At 39.8% G+C, this 25327-nt stretch overlaps 2 protein-coding genes across 2 annotated transcripts in view; one reads left to right on the forward strand and one right to left on the reverse strand.

Moving 5' to 3' along the window:
• Nucleotides 1-108: 108 nt before the first annotated feature.
• LOC103480669 (palmitoyltransferase ZDHHC3-A) lies at nt 109-12128 on the reverse strand. The gene is made up of 9 exons (XM_081599440.1): nt 11964-12128; nt 11117-11205; nt 10389-10462; nt 9988-10100; nt 9550-9611; nt 6886-7006; nt 6731-6803; nt 5915-6086; nt 109-4780 (listed from the first exon to the last, which is right to left on the reverse strand). Exons 1-9 carry the CDS (start codon nt 12086-12088, stop codon nt 4689-4691), a joined length of 921 nt encoding a protein of 306 aa, XP_081455566.1. The 5' UTR covers nt 12089-12128; the 3' UTR covers nt 109-4688.
• A 1130-nt stretch (nt 12129-13258) lies between these two features.
• Nucleotides 13259-25327, forward strand: part of stk26 (serine/threonine protein kinase 26) — a 35558-nt gene continuing 23489 nt past the window's right edge. The window contains exon 1 of the mRNA XM_008435744.3: nt 13259-13550. Within this exon, the coding sequence (XP_008433966.1) occupies nt 13530-13550 (21 nt within the window). The 5' untranslated portion in view covers nt 13259-13529. The remainder of the gene's footprint in view (nt 13551-25327) is intronic.

Below are 25327 nucleotides of genomic sequence, written 5' to 3' on the forward strand. Positions count from 1 at the left end.
ATAAGCATTCGTTTCCCTTTCTCTCAATGAACCAGATTATATGAAAAATATTAACTTTCTGTATATTTAAATGTATGAGGCAAGTCAACACGTCAAGTTGAGGCGGAGCAGATTAAAAGACATCGGTTTTATTTGGATTTTAACGAGCAGCATGTCAAGAAGAAAAAAGAAAATACACAGGTTCAAGATCGTAACATCATCTTAAAGCAAACGGAGTTCGTTTGTAAACTTGATCATCAAGAAACCACAAGATATCAAACTCAGTTTACACTCGAAACTAACCGCCGCAGGAGAAACAAACAAACAAACAAACAAACAAACGCTGACCTTTATTTAAAAAAAGACATTCTGTCAGCTTTAAAACTACTACTTCTTCTAAACTGCACAGTAAGTTGTTTCCCTCAGAGTTTTCAAAATAAAAGCTTAAAAACGTTTTTTTTTACTGGGTTTTAATGACAGCAGTTCTAGATCAGACACTTTTGGGTTTATTTAAATAAATAAAAAAAAACAAGTTTTATGAGCCAAAAGACTGTTTGAGTGGCGGCTAACTGTTAGCTTCTCTGTTTGTGCAGACGTCCCTTCAGTGCGCTTGTTTTGTTCACCTGTGTTGGTCGTTACACTGCAAAAACAAAAATGTCGCCTAGTGCAAACGTCTCAGTACAAATGAAATAAGACCAAACTTATAAGTACCTTTTCAGCAAGAAATATGAAATTGATTTAAGTTAATAATTCCTAAATATTGATGAGTTTTTCACTTATAACATGGGAAAATTGTATTGTTAAGTGAAATGGTCTCGTACTTAAAAAAATAAACTTACACTGCAAAAACAAACTCTTACCAAGTATTTTCCATTTAGTTTCTAGTTTAAAAATCTCAGCACACTTGGAATAAGACAAAACTAACTTATAAATAACTTTTCAGCAAGACATAGGAGCCTGTTTTAAGTAAAAACATTCCTTAAATCTTCAGGAAACGTAACAGCTCCACTGGCAGAATTTTCCCTCATTATAAGGAGAAATAATCTACCAGAACTTTTTCCATCAATATCAAGAAATTACTGACTTAAAACAAGTTCCTATATCTTGGAGAAAAGTTACCTGTAAAATAGTACATTTGAAATAAGACAAAACTAAGACATTGATACTTGGTAAGACTTTGAGTTTTTGCAGTGTAATGAAGAGAGGAATCAAAATGAAAAATAAATGGAGAAACAGATCAACTGCATTTATCACAACCAAGGAAACCAGCACCCTGATAAAACACACACACACACACACACACACACACGTACACAAAAACTGGAATGTTTTCAGGTGCTTCACTAAAATAAATTCAACTTCAAATAACAAAACTTTGATTTTTCTCTTCCCTTTCAAACCTTTTTACACAACAATAATGTTAGAAGTCATAATAAATATATCAGAGATTCATCGATGTTTTCCTTCATAATGAGTCGGTATAAAACATGAGCCTTCACACCCAGAACCAGAACCGGACCAGGATTTACCACAGCAGACAGAAGTTATGAGAAACCTTCAGAAAGCATCACCCAGTCCCAAAACTGGAAAATGAATGGAAACATACAAAATGTTCAGTTTTAAACCCGTTTCCAGTTAAATAATGTTCACTAGCTTTATGTTTTTTAAGTTTTGTTTCATTGTTGTTCAGAACAACTTAAACTGAGGAATTTATTCAGGTCCAGTTTAGTGATCCGACTCATTTTGATTCATATTTTAACCAAATGTCTGGTTTTACTCTGGCAGAAAGAAACTAATATGTAACATGAAACACGCCTTAAAAAACTTAACCTATAGTATAAATTTGAATCTCTGCAAGTTTCTCATAATTTCCTTCCAATATTTTCACCACATTTTTACACTGAGTGGTGCATTATTGGTGCAGTGATAAAATCAACATAATTCACTGAAAACATTTTTACAAATCATTTTATTTTTTCATTTAGCAGCTCTTTTTGTGATGCTTTATGTGAGAATAATTTAAAAGCCAATAAAGCACCTGTGTGTCTGAACCCAGGCTGGACACACGATTCAAAATAACTATAAACACATTTATATAAAAACACAAACGGGATGAAGTTGCCTTTGTTTTAAAACATTTTCAAAATTATCTATTTGAGTTTTTAGGTTCCCTTTGTGTGCTCTGCCACATTTTTCTAACATGATTACAAATATTGTCATATTTTAACAGGTTAAAACCTCCCAAATGTTGGCTAGCAACAACAGATACTGGCCTTCATCACTAAATGAAAAATGACTGAATAGCTAACTGAAGGCTAGCTACACTAGGCTAGTTTTACGCTAGGCAAAAAATTGCTCAACTGTATTAAATAAACCTGTTTAAACATAATATGCTATTTTTGCTAGGTTTCCATCTTTGGTTGGCTTATTTGTACTAATACATTTGAAATACTGGATATTTAAAAGCTGTTTAGGTAAATCAGTTAGCTGTAGCGCTAGCTAGAAATGCTAGCTGAGTTCTAAGACACTGATTAGCTTCTTTATGACATTTAAAACACAAACTATCTAATTCTCTACACCTAAATCTTTGGTTTAAGACAATAAATCTTAATAAAATTGGTATTAAGTTGGTAATGTTTTGTGAATCAGTTCAGCCTAAATTGAAGCTAAAACTGCAAGTTGCTAAAAAGAATTTGACAAAATATTTGTGTTGTAGTTTTAGTCAGATAAATTAACACTGTGAAACATTTTGTGGGAATCAGATTTAAAAAAAAGGGAAAAGTACAAATAAGGGCTGAAATGAGCAGAACCCTTAAAGGATGAACTGTTTTATCATAAATTAAGCAGAAATTCAAATGTATTTTGTGTGTGGAAAGGCAACTTCATCCCTTACATAAAAATAAACATTTATAATCAGTTAGAAATAATGTAAGTAATGGTTTCTTCAGTTGTGTAACAGAAAACAGAGAGTGAGTGTATTCTTATTGAGTGAGAGTCATAAAAAATAAAAATAAAAGTAGAAAACAAAGCTCTTCATTAACGTTGAATTGCACCTGTTTGTGTTTAGCATTAATGTAAATCTGTAAATATAACATAAACATCGACTTATCATGAAAATATTATTAAATCATTAAGACTTGACAGATTAATCAATTTACTTACACAAAATTAAACGACTAAAATACAAAATGATTCCCAATTCAACCTGCTAATTTTATGTATATTCAAACGTAAATCATTTTTTATCCACATTTACAGAAGTTTCCTGAGTTTCTGAACTTGTCAAATTTATCTATAGGGACCAAAAACCCTTGTGTCAAACAGCAGGGGGCGCTGCTGAGCAATGTAAATAAATAAAACAGCTAAATAAGTCAATCATGGCGATGAAACATAATTTTTCCGTTCACTGATGATGTCATAAAAAATGTAAAACAAGAAAGGAATTAAATTGATTGAGAAAAATGTTTTTCTTCTACCTTGATGCTGAAGTGAAATTTAGCACAAACTGTCTGGTGGCTGAAAAGAGAAATTAACTAATTTATGAAAACATGAAACTGAAATATTTAGGCTTGTTGGGAGTTTAAAGGTTTGCTGTTGGAAACAATCATACAGAAAAACAAACCAGGGACGGACCGACGGAGATTTATCATAAAAGATGATCATAAATTATTTAATCATGTAATAAATTTAAACAAACTCAATGATTCTGCATCCATTTGTACAGCTTATTGTTTTTCTACCAAAAACTGGACGATCAAAGTTTGCAATCTTGGATTTTAATCTCAACTGGTTGCTTTTTTTGAGGAACATTTTTGTTTACAGAAATGTCAGGAATCATTTTGTTTGTTTATTTATTTTGGATATTTAAAATGTCTTCCTATTCCAGTGTTAAAAGTTCATCAGAATTTAAAGTTTATTGATCTCGGCCAACGTGTTCTTGCATCATCATTGCCATTATTACCAATATATTACTGGAAAATTGTCTCAAAACAACGATAAAATCGTTTATCGTGAGAACTTTTGAGACAATTTATCGTCCAGAAAAGTTTTTTATTGTGACAGGAATACGGATCATCAGTATTTAGATTAGATTTATTGTTATTGGAAAGTGTTTTTAGCAGTGAAACAAGATTAATATTTAATACCAAATAGTAGTTTTTGTTGAGTAATTCATCATTTTCCCATTAATTTTTGCATTTTGTGACTTTTAAAGAGTAAAGTACTGAAATGTTAGTTAAAGTTTGAAACACTCGGTCCATCCCTGACGTACAAACTGCATGAGTTCTGCATGGTTACCGTGGAAACCAGGACAGCAGTCATTAAAAACGGATCGATTCTCCCGGTTTCCAGAGAAACGCTGCTATAAACAGACAGAGAAAGATCTGAGGACGAGCTGGTCGGAAAACTTCACGAGACGCTCAGAGCCGTTTTCGGTAAAAAGTGTTTGATAATAAGTCTGAAGCTGATCCGCTTCTTCAGGTCCTGCAGGGTAAAACCGCTAGGACTCAGTGCATCATCCATCCATCCATTCATCCATCCATTAATTCGTTCATCACGTGAATTAAAACACGCTCTGCTCAGTCATCCCTTCATTTTCACCTCTCAGCTGAAAGACCAGGCATCATTTTTAGGCAGCAAAGTCATTCCTTCGCACACAAACGTTCGCTCCTCCGCTCGCAGGCCAGAGGTCGGAGGTCAGAGGCCGGAGGTCAGACGTCGTAGTCGGGCAGGGCGGAGTAGCTGATTCCTCCGGCCGACGGCGGGCTTGTGTGGAGCGGCAGCAGCCAGCAGAAAACCGAACCTGGACGAAGCGGGAAGTTGGTGAGTCGGGAATGTTCTCAGGGAATCGAACGGGATTTACCGATTCTCGCCGAGTCGGGAAATAAACTCTTTAGTTCAAAACGCGATGAATTTGATTCAGAGAAAATTAAAGCTTGTCCCTCCTTCAAAATGAACATTTCAACGTGAAACGCAGCTAAACAGTTTTTGAGCTTCCAACATAATAAATGAGCCTCGTCGGAAAATGTGTCTTATTTACTGAATATGAAAGTAAATGTGAATATTAGAAGGAGATTATTCATTCAGTGTGGTGCCAACATTAATAATAACCAGGATGAGGAGAAGTTTAACGCCTCCTGTGTCGTTCACAGCAAGAGGAGGAGTTGCTAAGCAACGCATCATACAGTAAACCGTTTGAGGACGTTGAAGGTATTTCGTCTTTTTATGGTGATTAAAGTTCTGAACATTCTGCAACGAGCCATAATTTCCCTTTTCTGTGAAATATAAACATATTTCGGAGCGTTTCTGCCGCGACGCCATCTTGGTTGTCCATCCATCCATTTTCTTCCGCTTATCCGGGGTCGGGTCGCGGGGGCAGCAGCTTCAGAAGGGAGGCCCAGACTTCCCTCTCCCCAGCCACTTCTTCCAGCTCCTCTGGAGGAATCCCAAGGCGTTCCCAGGCCAGCCGAGAGACATAGTCCCTCCAGCGTGTCCTGGGTCTTCCCCGAGGCCTCCTCCCGGTGGGACGTGCCCGGAACACCTCACCAGGGAGGCGTCCAGGAGGCATCCTGACCAGATGCCCGAGCCTCAACTGGCTCCTCTCGACGTGGAGGAGCAGCGGCTCTACTCTGAGTCCCTCACGGATGACCGAGCTTCTCTCTCTAAGGGAGAGCCCAGCCACCCTGCGGAGGAAACCCATTTCGGCCGCTTGTACCCGTGATCACGTTCTTTCAGTCATGACCCAAAGCTCATGACAATAGATGAGGGTTATCTTGGTTATCCTCCAAATGAAAATACGGAGCGCGTAGGAATTCGCCTCACGTTACGGGAGCCGATGAGCCGGATCGTTAGGCAAGCAGAGGGAAGCAGTTCTGGTGAAGACGGACGGAGACAGATGGAGATGGATGGAGACGGACAGAGACGGACGGAGACCCACCTCGACCGAAGACCTCCCTCAGCAGAGCCAGCCTGGGCTTGCGGGTGGCGGGCGGCTGCTGCTGCGGGGCGGCGGAGGACGGCGAGGAGGAGGAGGAGGAGCCGCGCTCTCTGATCATCAGCCGGTTCTTCATCTGCTCGATTGGCGTCTCATCAGTGATGATGGAGATCAGCTGAGGGGAGATTATTGATTATTCTGACCGTTAATCAAATAATTATCTTTTTATTTAAGCCTTTTATATAAAATGAAACACGTGCCTGAAAAGATGCAAATAAACAAATAATTCAATTATTTATTGAAATAAGAAATGAAACATTTTACTGTCTAATTTCTTTAGTGAAAACTTGATCATTTGTAGTAAAGGATTAAATAAATGCTTCAAACATCAACATTTATTTTATCTTTTTTATTTTTTTTTTTACAGAATTTGGACCAGGTGATGATTTTTAATTTATAACATACTGACAGACAAAACTGTTGTTTCTTAATTATTTCAAATTAAAAGCACCATTCAAGCATTTTCAAGTTCTCAAACGTTTCCAAACGTTAGAGACAAAAACAATACAACAGCTGCAATTAACCATCATTTTATACATTTTGTTACATGTTTTAAAAATTTTTAAATAATCTGCCAGTGGACCTAGTACTTATTTAATCAATATTCAACAATTAGTGACTTAAAACATGTGCCTATATGTTGGTGAAAAGTTGCTGTTAAGTGGAATATGATGCTTCCTAGAAACTGGACTTGGTTGTGTCTTTGGAGGTGAACGAGTCCAGGATCAGTTCAGAGGCCGTGAACAGAGTCGCTCCTACCTGGTCGTAGAAGATGACCATGACGAAAACCCCGAACAGCACCGACTCCACCAGCAGGATGAGGTAATGAGCTCTGACCCGGAGACAAGAGGAAACGGCATCAAAAGGAGGCTTCCACACCCAGAGGGGCGCCCCCTGCTGGCCACTCAACTCACACTATCAGATGTTTGCTGGGCGACTCCTCTCCCTCTTTGTCGGCGTCGCCTTCCCTCTCGTTCCGGATCCGCCACACCCAGGCCCACACCACCAGAACCATGGAGTACAGGCTGGCGACGCCTGCATGCGCACAAACCAAACACTCAGCCGGGTCTGAGCTGGGAGCCAGTTCAGGTCTGATCCCAGTCTGAGCTGGGAGCCAGTTCAGGTCTGATCCCAGTCTGAGCTGGGAGCCAGTTCAGATCTGATCCCAATCAGTCTGAGCTGGGAGCCAGTTCAGATCCCAGTCTGAGCTGGGAGCCAGTTCAGATCCCAGTCTGAGCTGGGAGCCAGTTCAGATCCCAGTCTGAGCTGGGAGCCAGTTCAGATCCCAGTCTGAGCTGGGAGCCAGTTCAGATCAGATCCAGTCTGAGCTGGGAGCCAGTTCAGATCCCAGTCTGAGCTGGGAGCCAGTTCAGGTCTGATCCCAGTCTGAGCTGGGAGCCAGTTCAGGTCAGATCCCAGTCTGAGCTGGGAGCCAGTTCAGGTCAGATCCCAGTCTGAGCTGGGATCCAGTTCAGGTCTGATCCCAGTCTGAGCCGGGAGCCAGTTCAGATCCCAGTCTGAGCTGGGAGCCAGTTCAGGTCAGATCCCAGTCTGAGCTGGGAGCCAGTTCAGGTCTGATCCCAGTCTGAGCCGGGAGCCAGTTCAGATCCCAGTCTGAGCTGGGAGCCAGTTCAGGTCAGATCCCAGTCTGAGCTGGGAGCCAGTTCAGGTCAGATCCCAGTCTGAGCTGGGAGCCAGTTCAGGTCAGATCCCAGTCTGAGCTGGGATCCAGTTCAGGTCTGATCCCAGTCTGAGCTGGGATCCAGTTCAGGTCTGATCCCAGTCTGAGCCGGGAGCCAGTTCAGAATCCAGTCTGAGCTGGGAGCCAGTTCAGGTCTGATCCCAGTCTGAGCTGGGATCCAGTTCAGTCAGATCCCAGTCTGAGCTGGGAGCCAGTTCAGATCCCAGTCTGAGCTGGGAGCCAGTTAGGTCAGATCCCAGTCAGTCTGAGCTGGGAGCCAGTTCAGGTCAGATCCCAGTCTGAGCTGGGAGCCAGTTCAGGTCAGATCCCAGTCATCTGAGCTGGGAGCCAGTTCAGGTCAGATCCCAGTCTGAGCTGGGAGCCAGTTCAGGTCAGATCCCAGTCAGTCTGAGCTGGGAGCCAGTTCAGGTCAGATCCCAGTCTGAGCTGGGAGCCAGTTCAGGTCAGATCCAGTCAGTCTGAGCTGGGAGCCAGTTCAGGTCAGATCCCAGTCTGAGCTGGGAGCCAGTTCAGGTCAGATCCCAGTCAGTCTGAGCTGGGAGCCAGTTCAGGTCAGATCCCAGTCTGAGCTGGGAGCCAGTTCAGGTCAGATCCCAGTCTGAGCTGGGAGCCAGTTCAGGTCAGATCCCAGTCTGAGCTGGGAGCCAGTTCAGGTCAGATCCCAGTCTGAGCTGGGAGCCAGTTCAGGTCAGATCCCAGTCTGAGCTGGGAGCCAGTTCAGGTCAGATCCCAGTCTGAGCTGGGAGCCAGTTCAGATCCCAGTCAGTTTGAGCTGGGAGCCAGTTCAGATCCCAGTCTGAGCTGGGAGCCAGTTCAGATCCCAGTCTGAGCTGGGAGCCAGTTCAGGTCTGATCCCAGTCTGAGCTGGGAGCCAGTTCAGGTCAGATCCCAGTCTGAGCTGGGAGCCAGTTCAGATCCCAGTCTGAGCTGGGAGCCAGTTCGGGTCAGATCCCAGTCAGTCTGAGCTGGGAGCCAGTTCATGTGCAGTAAATGTGCAGAGAACAGATTTTCTGTAGCGACTCACCGGTGTAGAAGAGAAACTGGATGAAATATTTCTGGTTCAACTCCCCGACACAATTATTGATCCTGGAAAATGGAGGAGAGAGAAGATGAAGATTTAACAATGGATGGATGGATGGACGGACGGACGGATGGATGGATAATGAAACTAGTGAATGAACAGACAGGCGGTTGGACAGACGGTTGGACAGACAGATGATTGAACAGACAGACAGTTTGACAGACGGTTGGACAGACAGGCAGTTGGACAGACAGACAGTTGGACAGACGGTTGGACAGACAGGCAGTTGGACAGACAGACGGTTGGACAGGCAGACGGTGGAACAGGCGGTTGGACAGACAGACAGTTGGACAGACGGTTGACAGACAGACGGTTGGACAGACAGACGGTTGGACAGACAGACGGTTGGACAGGCAGATGGTTGGACAGGCAGATGGTTGGACAGGCAGATGGTTGGACAGACAGACAGTTGGACAGACGGTTGGACAGACAGGCAGTTGGACAGACGTCCGGACGCGTGCGGTCTCACCAGGGACAGTGGTGGTCCATGCGGCGGATGCAGCGCTGGCAGACCCTGCAGTGATGCGCTCTGGGAGGTCTGTAGATCTCGCAGCGGCTGCACACCGTCCAGCCGTCACAGCCCTGACAACAACAACAACCACCACAGGCTCACTGAGGTTCTGCAGAACCGACCGAGTCGGACCGGGTTCCCTAACCTTTATACACCCAGCAGAACCCAGCAGCATCAGCAGCTGAAACACTTTAGCTTCAGTAACTGAGCTGGGAAGAGCTGCTGGGTTTTTACTTCTAAATGACAGTAAATGTGCAGAGAACAGATTTTCTGTAGCGACTCACCGGTGTAGAAGAGAAACTGGATGAAATATTTCTGGTTCAACTCCCCGACACAATTATTGATCCTGGAAAATGGAGGAGGAGGAAGATTTAACGATGGATGGATGGATGGATGGATGGATGGATGGATGGATGGATGGATGGATGGATGGATGGATGGATGGATGGATGGATGGATGGATGGATGGATGGATGGATGGATGGATGGATGGATGGATGGATGGATGGATATGAAACTAATGAATGGTCGGACAGACAGTTGGACTGAGTTGGACAGACGGTTGGACAGACAGGCTGTTGGACAGACAGACAGTTGGACAGACAGGTGGTTGGACAGACAGGCGGTTGGACAGACAGACAGTTGGACAGACAGGCAGTTGGACAGACAGACGGTTGGACAGACAGGCGGTTGGACAGACGTCCGGACGCGTGTGGTCTCACCAGGGACAGTGGTGGTCCATGCGGCGGATGCAGCGCTGGCAGACCCTGCAGTGATGCGCTCTGGGAGGTCTGTAGATCTCGCAGCGGCTGCACACCGTCCAGCCGTCACAGCCCTGACAACAACAACAACCACCACAGGCTCACTGAGGTTCTGCAGAACCGACCGAGTCGGACCGGGTTCCCTGAACCTTTATACACCCAGCAGAACCCAGCAGCATCAGCAGCTGAAACACTTTAGCTTCAGTAACTTTTTACCTAACGGATCCATCAGGATCCAATCAGAATTTAAGAAACCGACACATTTTCAACATTTAAGACGCTAAAACAAGAAAACAATTCAACTTGATCAAATCCAGCCATCAGAACCTCCTTCACTTTTGAACAGATGCTGAGAAACCGACCCGCTCGTTCATCCGAGACGGCTGAGATCGCAGGTCTGAGAAGTCCAAGGCCGTGTCCGGCAGCGGCACCATGCCTGGAGACGGACATGAAACACCAAACACACAGACAGGTTTTTCTTAAAAGCTACTTCTGAGTTAGTTTTGTTTTATTTTAAATGTACCAACATATTTCCACTAGAAACAAAAATACTTGGTAAAATTGTATGTTTTTGCAGTGCTGTCTAAAATAAGCACTTTTAATGTTTTAGCTGAGTTTTAAGCGATATTAACGTTTTACCCGATAATTTGCTGAACCTGAAATTAAACTACTAGGAAAAACCTGATTATCTCTCTTTAATGCAAATATTTTAAACATCAGATAAAAGTAGTTGGTTTAAAAAATAAAGTAAGTCTGACGGACGGGGGCTGCACAGTGGTGCAGTTGGTAGAGCTGTTGCCTTGCAGCAAGAAGGTTCTGGGTTCAATTCCTGGCCCCGGTCTTTCTGCATGGAGTTTGCATGTTCTCCCTGTGCATGGTGGGTTTTCTCCGGTTTCCTCCCACAGTCCAAAAACATGACTGTCAGGTTAATTGGCCTTTCCAAATTGCCCATAGGTGTGAGTGTGTGTGTGCATGGTTGTGTGTCCTGTGTGTCTCTGTGTTGCCCTGCGACAGACTGGCGACCAATCATCGCAATAGTAACTCTGAAGATAAGAGTCTGTAGCTGAAGGTTTTGGTGACTTCGACCCACCAGGATCTGAGAAGACGGCTTTGTAGTGGCAGGCCAGCAGCAGCAGCAGGATCAGGTTGAACAAGGATCCATGCAGCATTCCCCAAACGCTGCCGGGGAGAAGCAGCAGGACAAGATTCACTCAGTGTCTCAGAAAACAAACATTTACTGAAAACATGGATTTTATATAGCAGCTTCATTGTTGTGTAACAAACAATGTGCGGTTCAATCTGTTGAGTGTTTTTGTTAACTTAAAACCAGCATTTTATGTATATAAACCAGGATTTTATGTATATAAACCAGCATTTTATGTATATTGGAAATAAAAGAAAGTGTTTCCATCATGACTGGGTCAAATGATCACATGTAAAGAAGAAGAGAACTGAAAACAGCACGATGTTGTTTTGGTTTTGGTTTTAATCAACGCTTAAAAAAGGTTCAAAGCTGTCGTCAACAAACTGCATCAGAAACGAGTTTAAACTTAAGTTAAACTGTTTTAAAACTATTTTTTTCTTTTTCACATTCAATAGTTTTTGTTGATCTATAAAAATACACAAACAGGATGACATCAGCTGGCGTAAACACAGTTAGCAAACAGCTAATGTTTTTGTCTTTTTTGCCTCGAAGGTAGATTTTACAAGGATGTCTCTGATTTTAATTATTACAAATATCCACCTTAAATTCACCCACTCACTGATATTTGTGATTAAAAGTAAAACATATATAAATAAACGACCGTTTTCGGAGGAGTAGACTCGGGATGCTGTCAGACCTGTTTGCTAAATGAATGGAGAGGCAGCGAACAGGAACAGACGCCATGTCGGCTGTTTTAAACGGTTTAAACGGGATTAAAGCTTCCATTACTGACCTGTCAGCATAGGCAGGGATGAGAACATACTGTATGACCACATAGTCCGCGTAAAACACGCTGAAATAAGTTAAAACCAGGCAGATAACACCACAGGGATCTCTCCGACAGCGTAAAAACGCCATCTTTCCGCCGGGCTCCGCCCCCTTCTGGACGTTTATCGATTACGTCATGACGAAAACCTGCCGGTGCATTCGCGGGCCGTAGGAAACTAGAATATCAACTGTATTTACCTGTATTTTAGTTTTAAAAGTTAAAACAAAAAGTACCAAAATAACATCGCAACAAATACGTTTTGCTTCACTGAAGTATGTGTCAAGTAAATCCCTAATCATAAGTAAAATATTTAAAAGAGCATTTTCTTTTGTTTCAAAAATACAAGTTTAAAAAAACATTTAGATTCAAAATTATTTGCTTGTGTCTGTAACATTTAACAGCCCAAGAGCTCGGATTGATACCACCATAGACATAATATAATGAGAAAACCCCGTCTAATCTGAAAAGATAGATCTTCTACACTTTCACCTTTAGCTACTATCGCCATGTGAAAAAAAAAAGCACCATGCCAGTCAGAAACAACCAATCAGGAGCCGGGAGGAGGGTCTTTGCGCTATAAACCAATCTCGTGAATGCTCTGCTATATGTGCTAATGTATCATTGGATGCCATGCTAACTGGCATTAGCATTGCCAACAGGCTCTACTTAGAGTAGGGGAGGAGCCACACACACAGGCATAACTGACATCGCTAAGACCTTCCTATGGTTCAGATTGTTGTTTTTTTTTAGTTACACTGGGAGCAGAGAAAGCAGAGATCATTTTATTACAGGCTATCTGTCTCATACCATACTGTCATGTACTGCAGCTTTAAATGAAATTACACTGCAAAAGCACAAAACCTTATAAAGTGTTAGTTTTTAGTGCAAATATCTTCATACGCTTAAAATAAGACAAAACAAACCCACAAATACCTTTTCAGCAAGTTGTAAGTCAATAATTCCTTCACATTTCATTGAAACCAAAATTACTTGGCAAGATTTTATTTATTTATTTTAACATTTTATATCAAATCGTCTTATTTTTGTGTATTAATGTCTTTTTTTTTTTTTTATCATCTGAAATATTTCACAGTGAAAAACACATGAGAAACGCGCTTTCTCAGCCAGACGGGGTCCAGCAGAGGGAGGCAGCAGATTCTCTCTCCCTCCTGTTCAGACTGAACTTTCTGTCGCTCCTCCCTCAGACAGGCTCGTCCTTCTCCTCGTTTGTTTGCTCAACAACTCTTTTTTTTTTTTTTTTTCCCCACCCCTCCTCGCTGCAGACTCTCTGTGTCACACTTTTGAGTTTTGGAGTTTGTCCGCTTCATTCTGCTGCTAAACAAACCTGCCTGCGTGTCGGAAATATTTCTCCGCCTCGACGTCAAACCGGTTCAGCCGTTTCAGAGGAAACTTTGTGGAGTAAAAACCCGACGAAGAGAAGGAATAAGACATCAGGAGCTGAAAGGAGAGAGAAAGAAAGAAAGGAAGAAAGCAGAGGAGCCAGGAGGAGGAAAAGAGGTCGAAGTAACTATGGACGTCCCTGGTATGCAGGTAAGTCTAAAGGTGGACGGAAGCGTTTCTGTTTTTGGCTCATTTTTACTATTTAGAAGTTTGTTTTCTGGGTTCAAACGAGGAAAAAGAAGCAATTTGGCAACGAGGAAGAAGGGGTTGTGCAACTACAGGCCGTTTCCACTGTCATTACCTGAAGACAGAACCTGTATTCAAATAAACCTTCCAGCCTCCACACCCAGTACGACCAGAAAGCTTTCCATTCATACATGTCCTTTATGCTCTGCCTCGGCTCTGTAATTGACATCATTCACGTTAGCTGACTGAGTTTCTCCATAGAGACTGTTTTGGTGTTTATACTAATTTGGTTGCCCTCTTAAAGCTAATTTAACTCTGAGCCTCAACGTTTGGTGTTGCGGTGACGTCTGTGTGCTTACTTCTTTAAATAAATCCAAATGTTGCCTTAAATAGCTCATATTTTGGTTTTTAAACTCCATCTTAAGGTTTAAATCTGTACTTTTATTCAGCGTATTCCGTTTTAGCTGCATTTACACCAATTCACAACAAAAGTTGTGGCATTTTGCTGGACAGGACTGGTCCAATACAGACCAGAGCACCTTGTTTTAGCTCGGTTTGCTAAATTACAGTCAGATTCATATTAAAATATAAACAGTTTTGCATCCAGTCATGTTTCGGTGTAAATACTCAATCTTAAAATGTTCATTTTTAAACAATTTGTCAAAGAAAACAAACAGTTTGTATTAAACCTCTGAGTCTCGTGTTCATGCACAGGGGGACAGTGGAAAGAAATTATTCTGTTTAAATCATTAGACTTTGTAGAGTTGTAATTTCTCCAGAATAATCTCTACTAACATAACGCTAAAATCTCATTTGCTGTCTGTTTATTAAGTAATGCTGCTGCCCTGGATGACGTTTATTGCTACTTCATTGTGTCCAAATTGAGTTTAAAATATTACTTAAAGGGTTTAATCTTCATCTTCAAATATTAATTTAATGAATTATATTGGTTCTCTCATGATTATTTTGCAGAATATTGTTATTTTCTGTCGGTTTAATCTCTAAAAAGTCACAAGCTGTTACTAGCTGGTCAATTAGTCAGGCTGTCTGCTGGTGTAGCAACCATTTGGAAAGAAGTTTTTCCAAACAGCTGATTTTCTCTGGCATCCCCTTAAACAAACTTTGAACTGTAGGAATCAAGGGAACATTTTAGGTGCATCCATACCAGTTTCGTTTAGTCCGTTTTAACTGAACTCTAGTTCGTTTATGTAGAAAGTCTGATTTGTTTGTGGAGGTGTGAATGCGTAATTGAAGTCTGATGTGGACCAAAAGAGTGAACTCTGGTGCAATAAAAACCTAGCTGTGAAGTGAACTCTGGTGCTGTTTGAATGCAGTATAACCAGAGACCTCTTCAAAAGCAAGCAGCAGTCTAAAGCGCAGGGCATTCTGGGTAAATTCAACCACAGTAGGCGCAAGAGGTGCGTTGGAGAAATGACTCTTGGTTAATTTTTTTTATGAAGAACATCAAAGTTAATCATACATCCGCTAAAATTTGATGGTATTCCACTTTTGTTTACATTTTGTGAACAGGGAAGTTGCACTAACGTCTTCTTCAGAGGTTTTTGTGTCGTTTCCTGTAGTTGTTCTTGATGCAGCGCCCCCACAGGCGAGGAGGGGAACAGGTTTTTCAATTAGTGTGGTTCGTTTGTCACAGTGCAGCGTGAAAGTGAACCGCAACATCTGAAAATGTAGCAAATGTTACAATTTTGGTCCCAATCGAACCAAATCTACTGGACTGTGAAAACACCTTTAGAGGTTTTGAAATCATAACTTTTTACAACTTTACTGGAAACTATTCCAAGACAGATTTTATTTACAGTATTATCATGTTGATCCTGAATGATTGTTAAAGCTCCTCAGTGAGCCTTGCTCTGTGCTCTTGGTTGGACCTTGCTTGTTTGGACTTTGCTTCCTCTCCGCCTGAATATTTTACGTCACACCAATCATTTTCTTATTGGAACCTGTAATCTGAACTTTAGTTATCCATTATCCTTGTGTTTAAAGTTTCAACCCGTACTCGTGTTAAAGTGACTTCATGACAGCTTGGTATTTGTTGGTGACGTTTCCACGGTGACCATTTGGGATATTAATAGCTCAGCCTCTGAATCCTACAGCATGATCTGGGTTAAAGATAAGACTCTGGGTGTGTCTGAGGTGAGGAAAGCCAGTTTGTGTCCATGTTTATCTCCTGCATTGTTATGTTTTTATTGGACCTTCTTGGGTTTTATTGTTCTCAATCTCTTCATACAGTGTACAGATGTAGGTCGCAAAATGTTTTCTAGGACATAAATCATAAATCAGTGGTGTCAAAAGTATTGCTCACGTTCTCAGATGTTTGTATTAAAAAATACTAGTAAAAGTTAAAAAAAAGCACAAGTTTTGATACGTACTCTAGCACAAAAAGTCATTTTGAATTTCAAGAATACAAAATGACTTAAAATACTTTAATTTTTTGTTTTCTTTTGCTCACAACATGCTCTGTGTTGGAATAGAGATCTTTAAAGAAAATACTGATACTATCTAGTTTTTCTTCAAACTAAATCTCAATCAGGATCATTTAAATTGCACAAAACACGTCGCTAAATGTTCTTTGAGTCAAGAAAGAACAATCATCTTTATTTTGTTAAGAAGGATTTTAATTTAAATAAAACTGCATGAATGTGTTGCATCTCTGACTGTGCTCCTCTGTTGTTTGTGATGTTACTCGTGTTGATGTGTCCATGTTGTTTTTCCCAGTGTGCTCTTCTTCTGTTTTGCTGTGGTTGCATCTACCGCTACTAAAGTGGATTTTTTTCCATCATTATTTTTTTACTAACAAGCCATATCTTAAAATATAACGAGGAGAAAGTACAGATATTTCTCTTAACATGTAGGAAGTAAAAGTAAGGGAAAAAAAATACTCAAGTAAAGTTCAGATACCTGAAAAATCTATTTTATATTTTTTATTTTTCAACTGTGCATGTGGGCGTTTCTGCCAGTAAGAAGGGATGGGAGTTATTTACGAGCCTCCTGTTGGGCCGGCTTTCAGGTGTGTCTACCTGTGGGACCTGCTCGCGCTGCCTGCTCTGTTTGTTCCAGGTGGGTGGGTCGAATGTGCTGTCAACACGCACCTGACACCTGGCAGCTGCTGCAGCGTCAACGCCTGCGCAGCAACTCGTTTACCTGCCAGGAAGAGCAGCCATGCCTGCTGCAGGGTGTAATTAAGTGATATTAGTCATTTTCCCTTGTATTTTTACTCAGATGTACAGGAAAGTGGTAATTGTTTTTGCTTTATTTCTTTATAAATGCAATAAGGATGTTTGAAGTTATCTGAAGGACACTGAGGCCAACATGAGCGGAGAGTCTCCGCAATAAATATTTTATCTGAGCGACCGTTGACGTTCAGAAACGTTGCTGTCAGGATGTAACTCGCTCTTATCATAATAGGAGTCACTTTTTATAGACCGCATCTGGAGCTCGTTACGCATGAACAGGCTGCAGCAGGAGACTGGAAAAGATTACAAAATGTTATATGAACACATATAGCTTAATAATGAAGGTCAAGTATTTTACTTTTTTACACAATAGTAGAAAAATACTTCATGCTTTACTTTTTCTGCAATCAGAATCAGTTTGTTGTGGCGTTGATGAGCTATATTTATATTCTTTTACTTAAGAAAATTGAGATTCATTATTTTAAGGCTTAAACGATTAATTGGATCAATGAATACTAATTTAATCGATCAAGTTTATTTGCAAAGCCCATTTTATGAAGCAATTCGAAGTGCTTTACATTATAAAAACCCCAAAACAAAAAGTCTTGTTATTGAGAAACCAGTAACAAACATTACATTTAGAAAGTTAGTAATCGATTAATCGTTAACTGGAGCATAGAGACTGGCTGCTTACTTGAAGAACAACATGTTCAGAGCAATAATTAAACCAAAGTTGAAGAAAATATAAACACACTTTACTCTTAAGATAAAAAAAACACTGCCTGTAAACATGTTTTACCCAAAACTCCTTATAACTTCACCTGATTCAAATTCACTCCAGGAAAGCTGTTATGACATCTTAGACAATAAAATGTTTGGTTTCTTATTCAATAAAGAAGTTAAATTATTTATTTTCATCTTTTAATATATTTTTAATATAGTGTAAAAAAGGCTTAAGTTGATAAATCTGTAAAATGACATTTTTAAAATCTGATTAATCGGCAGAATAATCGATTAATCGATTGTCATAACAAATATTAGTTGTAGCTGTATATTGAATATATAATTTTTGACCCTCAATTAATCACATAATGAATTCAAACAAGCTTAATTTACATTTGTTATTTATTGTTTTTCAGTTTTCTCTCTTTCTGCCAAAAACTGATAGACAAAAGTCTCAAGGTGCTTTGGTCTGAACTAACCCTTTTTTAGTTTTGTTTACAGAGACTTTGTAATTAATTTATTTTGGATATTTAAAATGTCTTCCAGTTCCTGTGTTAACTGTTTATTAGAATTTAAAGTTTCTAGGTCTTAAATATGCTTTCTTGCATTATTATGCCATTATTATGATTATATGACTTGAAAATGGTCTCAAAACAACAGTATTGTTTATCGCAATAACTTCTGGGACAATTTATCGGTCAAGATTATCCAGTTATTCAGATAAAACAATACATATTTTTAATTAAACCTTTTTATATAATATTAGAACTATATTAAAAGATACAAATAAATAATTCAGTTCCTTTTTGAAGAAATGAGAAGATGAACATTTCACTGCTTAAAATGCATTGATCATTTAGCAAGTCAGCAAATGTCCCTTTTTCCTATCTCTATACGACAGTTAATGATTAATCGATTATTGAATTAGTTGACAATAATTTCAATAATTGATTAATCGTGATTAATCCAACTAATCGTTTCAGTCCTAAATAAGTTACAAAATCCATCGTAACAATAAGACGGTGAAAGACTGATCCCCAGCGTTTCCTGCTACTTTCACTCCAAGAAATCCTCAATTTTTCTGACTGGTTGCTGTAAAAGCCAAGAAAGGTGTCCTGTGAGGTGGTTGATGGCAATCAGACAGCCTAAAGATCGAGTTGTTTGTTTATGTGGTTTATAGTGACGTCATCATGAACGGTTTCAAACTGTGGATTACAAATGAGGTGATTCAGGTCTGGCAGGATCAGTGTCTTCTCTGGAACAGATCAGATTAAATTCTGTGCTTGTTGTTTCTGGGTTGCAGTTTTTAAACTTACCTGCCATATTTTAACCAGAGCAAATGGAAACGGAGTGCAATCTAAAACGCATACATAAAGGATAGTTATTCTCATTTAATGGGAGAATGACGTTTTGCATTTAGGAAAATAACTAGAGGTTTTTTAGTTATTGATGAATCTATTATTCTGATGATTAATCGATTAATCAGATTTTTTAAAGTTGGCATATTCTGCAGTTTTTTTCCTTTAAACCTCTTTTATAAAATATTAAAAATATGTCAAAGATGCAAACAAGCAACCAAATAATTCAATTCCTTTGTTGAGTAAAAAGTAAATAAACATTTTACTTCCTAAAATGCAATTAGACTCTTTTGGTTTACACTTTATCTTTTGTAGCAAAGGATGAATCTGAAGTTAACAAATCCTTCTAACATCCATTTAGAAATATTTGTTTGATTCATTTTTGGATTAACTGATTATTAATTGGATAAAGGTGATTAATAGTAGATTTCTTTTACATAATTTAAACCTAGGACTATACTTGAGGAGTTTTTGGTAGAAAATACTTACTGACAAAATACAAATGTATATATTTTTTAACAGTTTTGATATAATTACTTCTTTGACTGCGATGTCGTTTCAGCAACTGGCCTTTTATTTGAGTCTGCATACTCCAGTTAACGATGATTTGATTGCTAAATTAGTTGACAACTATTTCAACTGTTGATTAATCACGATTAATCGTTTCAGCCCTATTAATAGCAGCTTTTTGCACTGGTGTTTTGAACCACTGCTTAGTAGTAAGAAGCAACATGTTGGTTTAAAAACAGATTATTTATAGAGCAGGTCAGATGGCAGAGCCTTGCTGAGGCATCAGGGAACTCTGACCGACGCTGTTCCCCGTGTTTCTCTTCCCTTTTTCCAAGGAACATTACATAATGCAGAGAAATTAGCTTGATGTAATTTTATAAAGGGTGACATTATTGCACAAGTTTTCCATCTGACTCCATGACTTCTAATGCATTTATGGTCTGTTATCAATAGCTTTATTGTTGGACTGTAACATTTGCTGCCTTCTGTCACACATCGTTTCTCCTTTGCCCTTCAGATGCTGTGACTGAATTTTCCTCTCTGAAACTCGAACATTTACGTAAAGCTGAAGTTAAAACGACTTGTTAATGTTGACTTTTTTGAGGAGAAAATGTGTTAATTTCATCCTGAATAGAACGGTTTTCAGCCATTACCCTAGTCCTGGAAGATGTTGCACATCAAGGCGAATTACATGTCACTGCTTCCTGTCGCTGTGAAAAAGCAAACACAAAATACCGTCTTCACGCTTCAGCGCCTTTTCTCTCTGATGTTTGTCTAGTCAAACCCTCAGGTCGAGGGAAAAGTGCTGCTTCGGTCTGCTGGAAGTGAAACTACCGTAGAGCTGCAGGTTGTGCAGGGCGCCAACAGGAAGCATGGCTGTTAGCTGTTAGCCGTTAGCTGCAGGCTGTGAAATCTTGACGATTCAGCTGATTTGATGCAGAGAGATGATCAGATTGTGTTACTGATTGATGAAATGCTGGCAGGAAACCCAGTGATTTGACTCGTTGGGGTAATTTTACTGATGTCATTGGAGTGGTTACTGGAGTTTCCTGTTTTTAGTTTCTTTTTTGTCATCTCTTGGGTGTTGCCTCATGTGAGCATGAGATCCTGACTGCATGTTTACGTCAAAATTTCCCAGAATTTTATTACATTAGAAATATGCATTTCTAATAAATTTTATATAAAAAGAAAACCAAAAGGTGGCAAATATTGCACTGTTATTCACTTTATAATTGTTTTTTAAATGTATATATAAACTTTGTGCTTCAGAAGGCTGATGCTAAAATTAAAAACTCCTTCATTGGTAGCAAAGAGAAAGTAAATGTTGCTGCAACTTATATTAATCAAAGAAATGGTGATATATCTGTAGCAGTCTATTTTACATCAAATATGAAGAAGCCTCTGACTGAAGACTCTGTCTCATGGAGACGATGTCCATAATTTTCGAGATTTTTATGTGAAATCATTCTTTGCATCTATATGATTTATCATATAAATCAAACCAGTGTTGCTGTTCAGTTCCCAGAGAATGGTTTGTTTAAAAAACTGAAGGTCGGGCCAGATTTTTATTTTTTTTTAATGTACTTCGGTTAGAGGGATTCACATGTGGAATAACTGACTGTGTCTTTAAACTTAAAATGCATGAAAATCACAAATACAACAAGGTTTGATTATGATTGTTTGTAGTAGTTTTTTTTTTTTTTGCTTTGTTTATAAAAAGTTGTGATGAGACGTCTGACTTGCACCACAGATCTAAATTAGTCCTGCAGAATATAGATATTTTCAGTCATTACAGGATCATTGTGTGCAACACTGCAGTTACAAAAGACTACAGACTCAACATTTGGTAGAAAACCCTTTTAATTGTCATACATTCACACTTTGTATATAAACCATGTGCTTCGCCAGATGTGTGACGCCCAACTGACCTTAATGCCTCAGTTTGAATTAATGCTCAGTTTATTTATGGTAGCCACCTTTAAGCTAAACAAGACTGCAAAGGATGTGTTTTTATAATCGTTTTTAACGTCACCACAAGATCATGATGGTGTTTTAGGTCTACATCACTCACCTGTGTGTTCAGTTATTACATTAACAGCCAGTCGCACCATCTGACCTGTTTGTCTCATCCATTCCTGCTTCCTCTGTGAATTTGTGTCTGTCACACGTAATGTTGTTAAAGTCTGTCTGCAACTTTGTGCTTGGACAAAAACAACAGATTGTATTAGAGACACAGGAAATTTCATGCTGCCTGTTTCTGTATCTTTGAGAACATCTCCAATTAATGTCAGAAAAGATTTAAATAAATACTCCTAATTGCACACAATCACCTTTCTTGTGTTTTGTGGAGGGAAATCACAAACTTCACAAGTTGATTTGGTTTCATCGATTTGCCTTTTTCTTGTTTATGAAGATTTAACTTTTGGGAAGTCCTAGATTTTTGTTTTCACCACCTTGGATTTCTGTAGTTCAGAGCGATGTCAGCCATCTTGTTTTACAAGCTCGATTTACAGCTTGTGTTTATTTGGACTTTGAATTCAGATCTACTTACTGGAGGAATTATTGGAATGAAAGCCATTTTGTGAAAATATTTGCAGTTGTTTTTCATTTCTTTATATAAAAAAAAGCAGAAAATTAAAATCTGAATTTAAATATAGTAAATTTTACTTTTAAGCCATATCACCAACCAGGTTTAGCCCAAATATTCAGCTTTTATCATAATATCTTTCCAATATCTGTTGCAATATGTATTTTACTTCGTGTCTTTCAATATTTATTAAGTTTTTATGAGGAAATATCTCTGGTCTTTCCTGATTTTTTGCTTATTTTACACAATTGACTAACATCCAGCAGGAGGCCTCTGAAAACATCCGGAACAAACTATAAGATTTATTAAAACGGTGAAAAAGCAAAGTAACTGTTCTGTGACTGACTCTTTCAGCCAGTAATTTATGCAAAAAGGGGTCTCATCATGCAACATTTTCATTTGAGTCTCTGCTGCTTCTAAAAACAACCCAAACAATTAAAAATAAAAACCACCCAGATGTATTTTGGCAATCAGTTAATACTTTTAGATTTCAGGAACATGAGCCGTTCCAAAAACCGTCCAAATGTAACGCTACAAATCAGCAGGCGCGGCACCTCGCCTAGCAACCCCAGCAAAGCCCAGACGGTTACCTAGCAACCACAGTAGAGCTCTGCCCGTTACCTAGCAACCCTACGGAGCTCTGCCTGCCTGGGGATTTTAAAACGGCTCCTTGTGAAAGGAGCTCAAGTAGGCAGACCTGGACATGTTTTGTGTAGACCACAAACCTATCCTGACCTGTTTAATTGTATTTTTATTGATTTTCAGAAGCGTATTGAAACGGTACGTAGGCCTGTCACAATAATGAATTTTGCTGGACGATAAATTGTCCCAGAAGTTATTGCGATAAATGACAATGTTGTTGATTTGAGACCATTTTCAGGTAATGTGATGGTAATAAAGGCATTATTATGCAAGAACTTTTTCTCAAAGATTAATACACTTTAAATTCTACTGACAATTTAACACTGGGACCAGAAGACATTTTAGATATCCAAAATTAATAAACAAAACAACAGAAACGACAAATGAAATGAAATATAAAGGCTCTAGAAACAAAACTGTCTTTCAAACACAGTTAGTTGAGACTTTTGTTATCCAGCTTTTAGTCTACAGAGAGAAAAATGATAAATCATTCAAATAGAAATGATCAAGCACATCTTAATTTATCATGCGAATAATTGATTTATTGACTATTGTGACAGACATATGTGTAGTTGTTTTTTTAAACGTTTTATTTGAGATTAATCTGTTTGTCAGAGGTTTGATCGGCAGCGGAAATCCAGACTGTCGAGAACATGAAGCAGCTGATTTGCTCTCTCTTGACTCTCCAGGATTTGGACTTGATGTTCCGACCCCACTTGATAAAGAAAACATGACATCCTGTGTAGCTCCAGCAGGGGATCAGCTCTTTGGTTTCTGCCAGGTTTTCCCGCGCTCTTACCCAGAACCCGATATTCCCAACCCGGCCCGATTCTGAGCCGTTCAGTTTGGCTCCAGGACCGGATCAAAACCCAGGGAGTGTTCTTGTCTCCTGAACTCTCCTCTACTAATCACCACACACATAATCATAGGCTCCGCCAAGCCCAAACTCTAAAGCGAGCAGAGTTTTCTGACTTCCTGGGTGAGAAATTATCAGCAGCTGCCGGCAAGTTTTGATTATGGTGGGTGAGTCAGTTTTCCTGTGGGCTGAATCAGACGCTGGGGAACCATTTTTAGATGCGGCTCTTCAGTTCTCCCAGTTTAAAGTAGAACCACATGACTGCACACGTAGCTGCTGTGTTGGACGGAGGAGCAGCAGCTCCACTGGGAGTCCATCCTGAATCCAAACGGTTGGTTCTGTCGGCCTCACAGCGTTCAGGATTACAGCGACATGACATCTGGACATACAAGCAGTCAGAACGATAAATAATAAATCACTTGTTCATGACTGAGTTGAATAGTTTTGTTTGTTTACTGTATGTTTTTAAATACATAAAAGTTTCTTTCTCAAGAGTTTTCACACCTGATGGTTCAGTAAAATCGGTTCGATTGGGGGACAAAATTGCAACTTTTGTTTTATTTTTATTTTTTTTTTACATTTGCACCAAGTAAACCAAACTTTTTGAAGAAGCTGTTCCCTTCCTCACCTGCGGTGGCGCTGCAAAAAAAGAAGCAACTTCCTTCTTCACAAAATGTAAACAAAGCTGGATTTTAGAGGTTGTAGTATTTCTTTTATGTTTATGGTAAAAGAAAACGAGTCATTTCTCTCTCTAGTTGAAGACCCACGTTTGTTTTGGTTGTATTTACCCAGAATGCTGTGCGCTGCAGTGCACTTCCTGCTTTTGGAGCGGTCTTCGGTCCGCTTGGCGTTCACATTTACGTTCGAACCACCAGAGTTCACCTTAATTGAACCGAGACCTCAGTATGTAAACGGACCAGAGTTGGATTATTCATTCATGGCTCCCCAAACAAACCAAACGTTTTAGAAATGGAGTTTGATTAAAGCGGCCTTAACGGAACTTTAACATTTTACCTGAGGTAAAGTGTGCCGTGCTTACCTGTCGTAATGTGTCACTTGGAGGCTTTGAAACTGAGACAAAGCAAACGCAGAAGGAGTTTTATCAGTCAGCCAGCCGTCTATTATTGTTCATATTGTCTGGTCTGACTTCTGCTTTTCAGTCTGAATTAGTAAACTGTCTGGTTGTCTCCAAAAATGTGAACCAAGACGTCTGGTACGTGTTCACAATGCAACATGTGGTGCTTAAGATTAAATATTGAGGAGATTGGTGACATTTTTTGAATTTGCATGAACCAGAACTACAATTTTATTTAGTAAATGTTGTAATTTCACAAATTTAGAGTAAAAACATGCACTTTTGTTTGCTGATTATTTAATATAAAAGCGTACTTTCATCAACTTTAAGCCAACAAGCAAACAAAATCCATTACTAAAACTTACAGCCTTGGTGTCTTACATCCAAACTGCCACCAAGCAGATATTTCTGTGCAACATTTAGTTCAGTGTTTTGAATAATTCACTGACAAATTCCTCTTTGAATGAGTAAAACCTTTTGTTTTGGGAAGTTCGTCATGCAGGATGACTCGGCACATCGTGTCATGACATGAAGCTGAAGCGACAGGAAGCGTTAAAGGCCAGTGAGGTTTTCACATGATGCTGCTCCGCAAAGGTCATTTTTCTGTTTGGGTTTCCTCTTTTAGCAGCTGTGACCTCTGACCCCCGAAGCACACAGAGCTTTTTGTGCAGATTTTTGAACGCTGGTGGAAACGTGGGTCTTTCTCGCTCCGTTACTCTCCGGTACAAACGGTTTCCCCAGGAGCTTCGTGTTTGATGGGCTGGGCTGAGTTCACTGACCTCTGAAACCGACTTCC

Source organism: Poecilia reticulata, chromosome 18 (genome assembly GCF_904066995.2).
Source record: "Poecilia reticulata chromosome 18, P_reticulata-male-v2, whole genome shotgun sequence".
Classification (NCBI taxonomy): Eukaryota; Metazoa; Chordata; class Actinopteri; order Cyprinodontiformes; family Poeciliidae; genus Poecilia; species Poecilia reticulata.

Excerpts from the sequence above, each read along its gene's own strand:
- LOC103480669 (XM_081599440.1), bottom strand. The coding sequence starts at position 12,088 with ATGGCGTTTTTACGCTGTCGGAGAGATCCCTGTGGTGTTATCTGCCTG. Across the intron at positions 10,101-10,388 it reads CGTCTCGGATGAACGAGCGG|GGCTGTGACGGCTGGACGGT; the intron begins GTCGGTTTCTCA and ends TGTTGTTGTCAG. Across the intron at positions 6,087-6,730 it reads TGGTCATCTTCTACGACCAG|CTGATCTCCATCATCACTGA; the intron begins GTAGGAGCGACT and ends ATCTCCCCTCAG.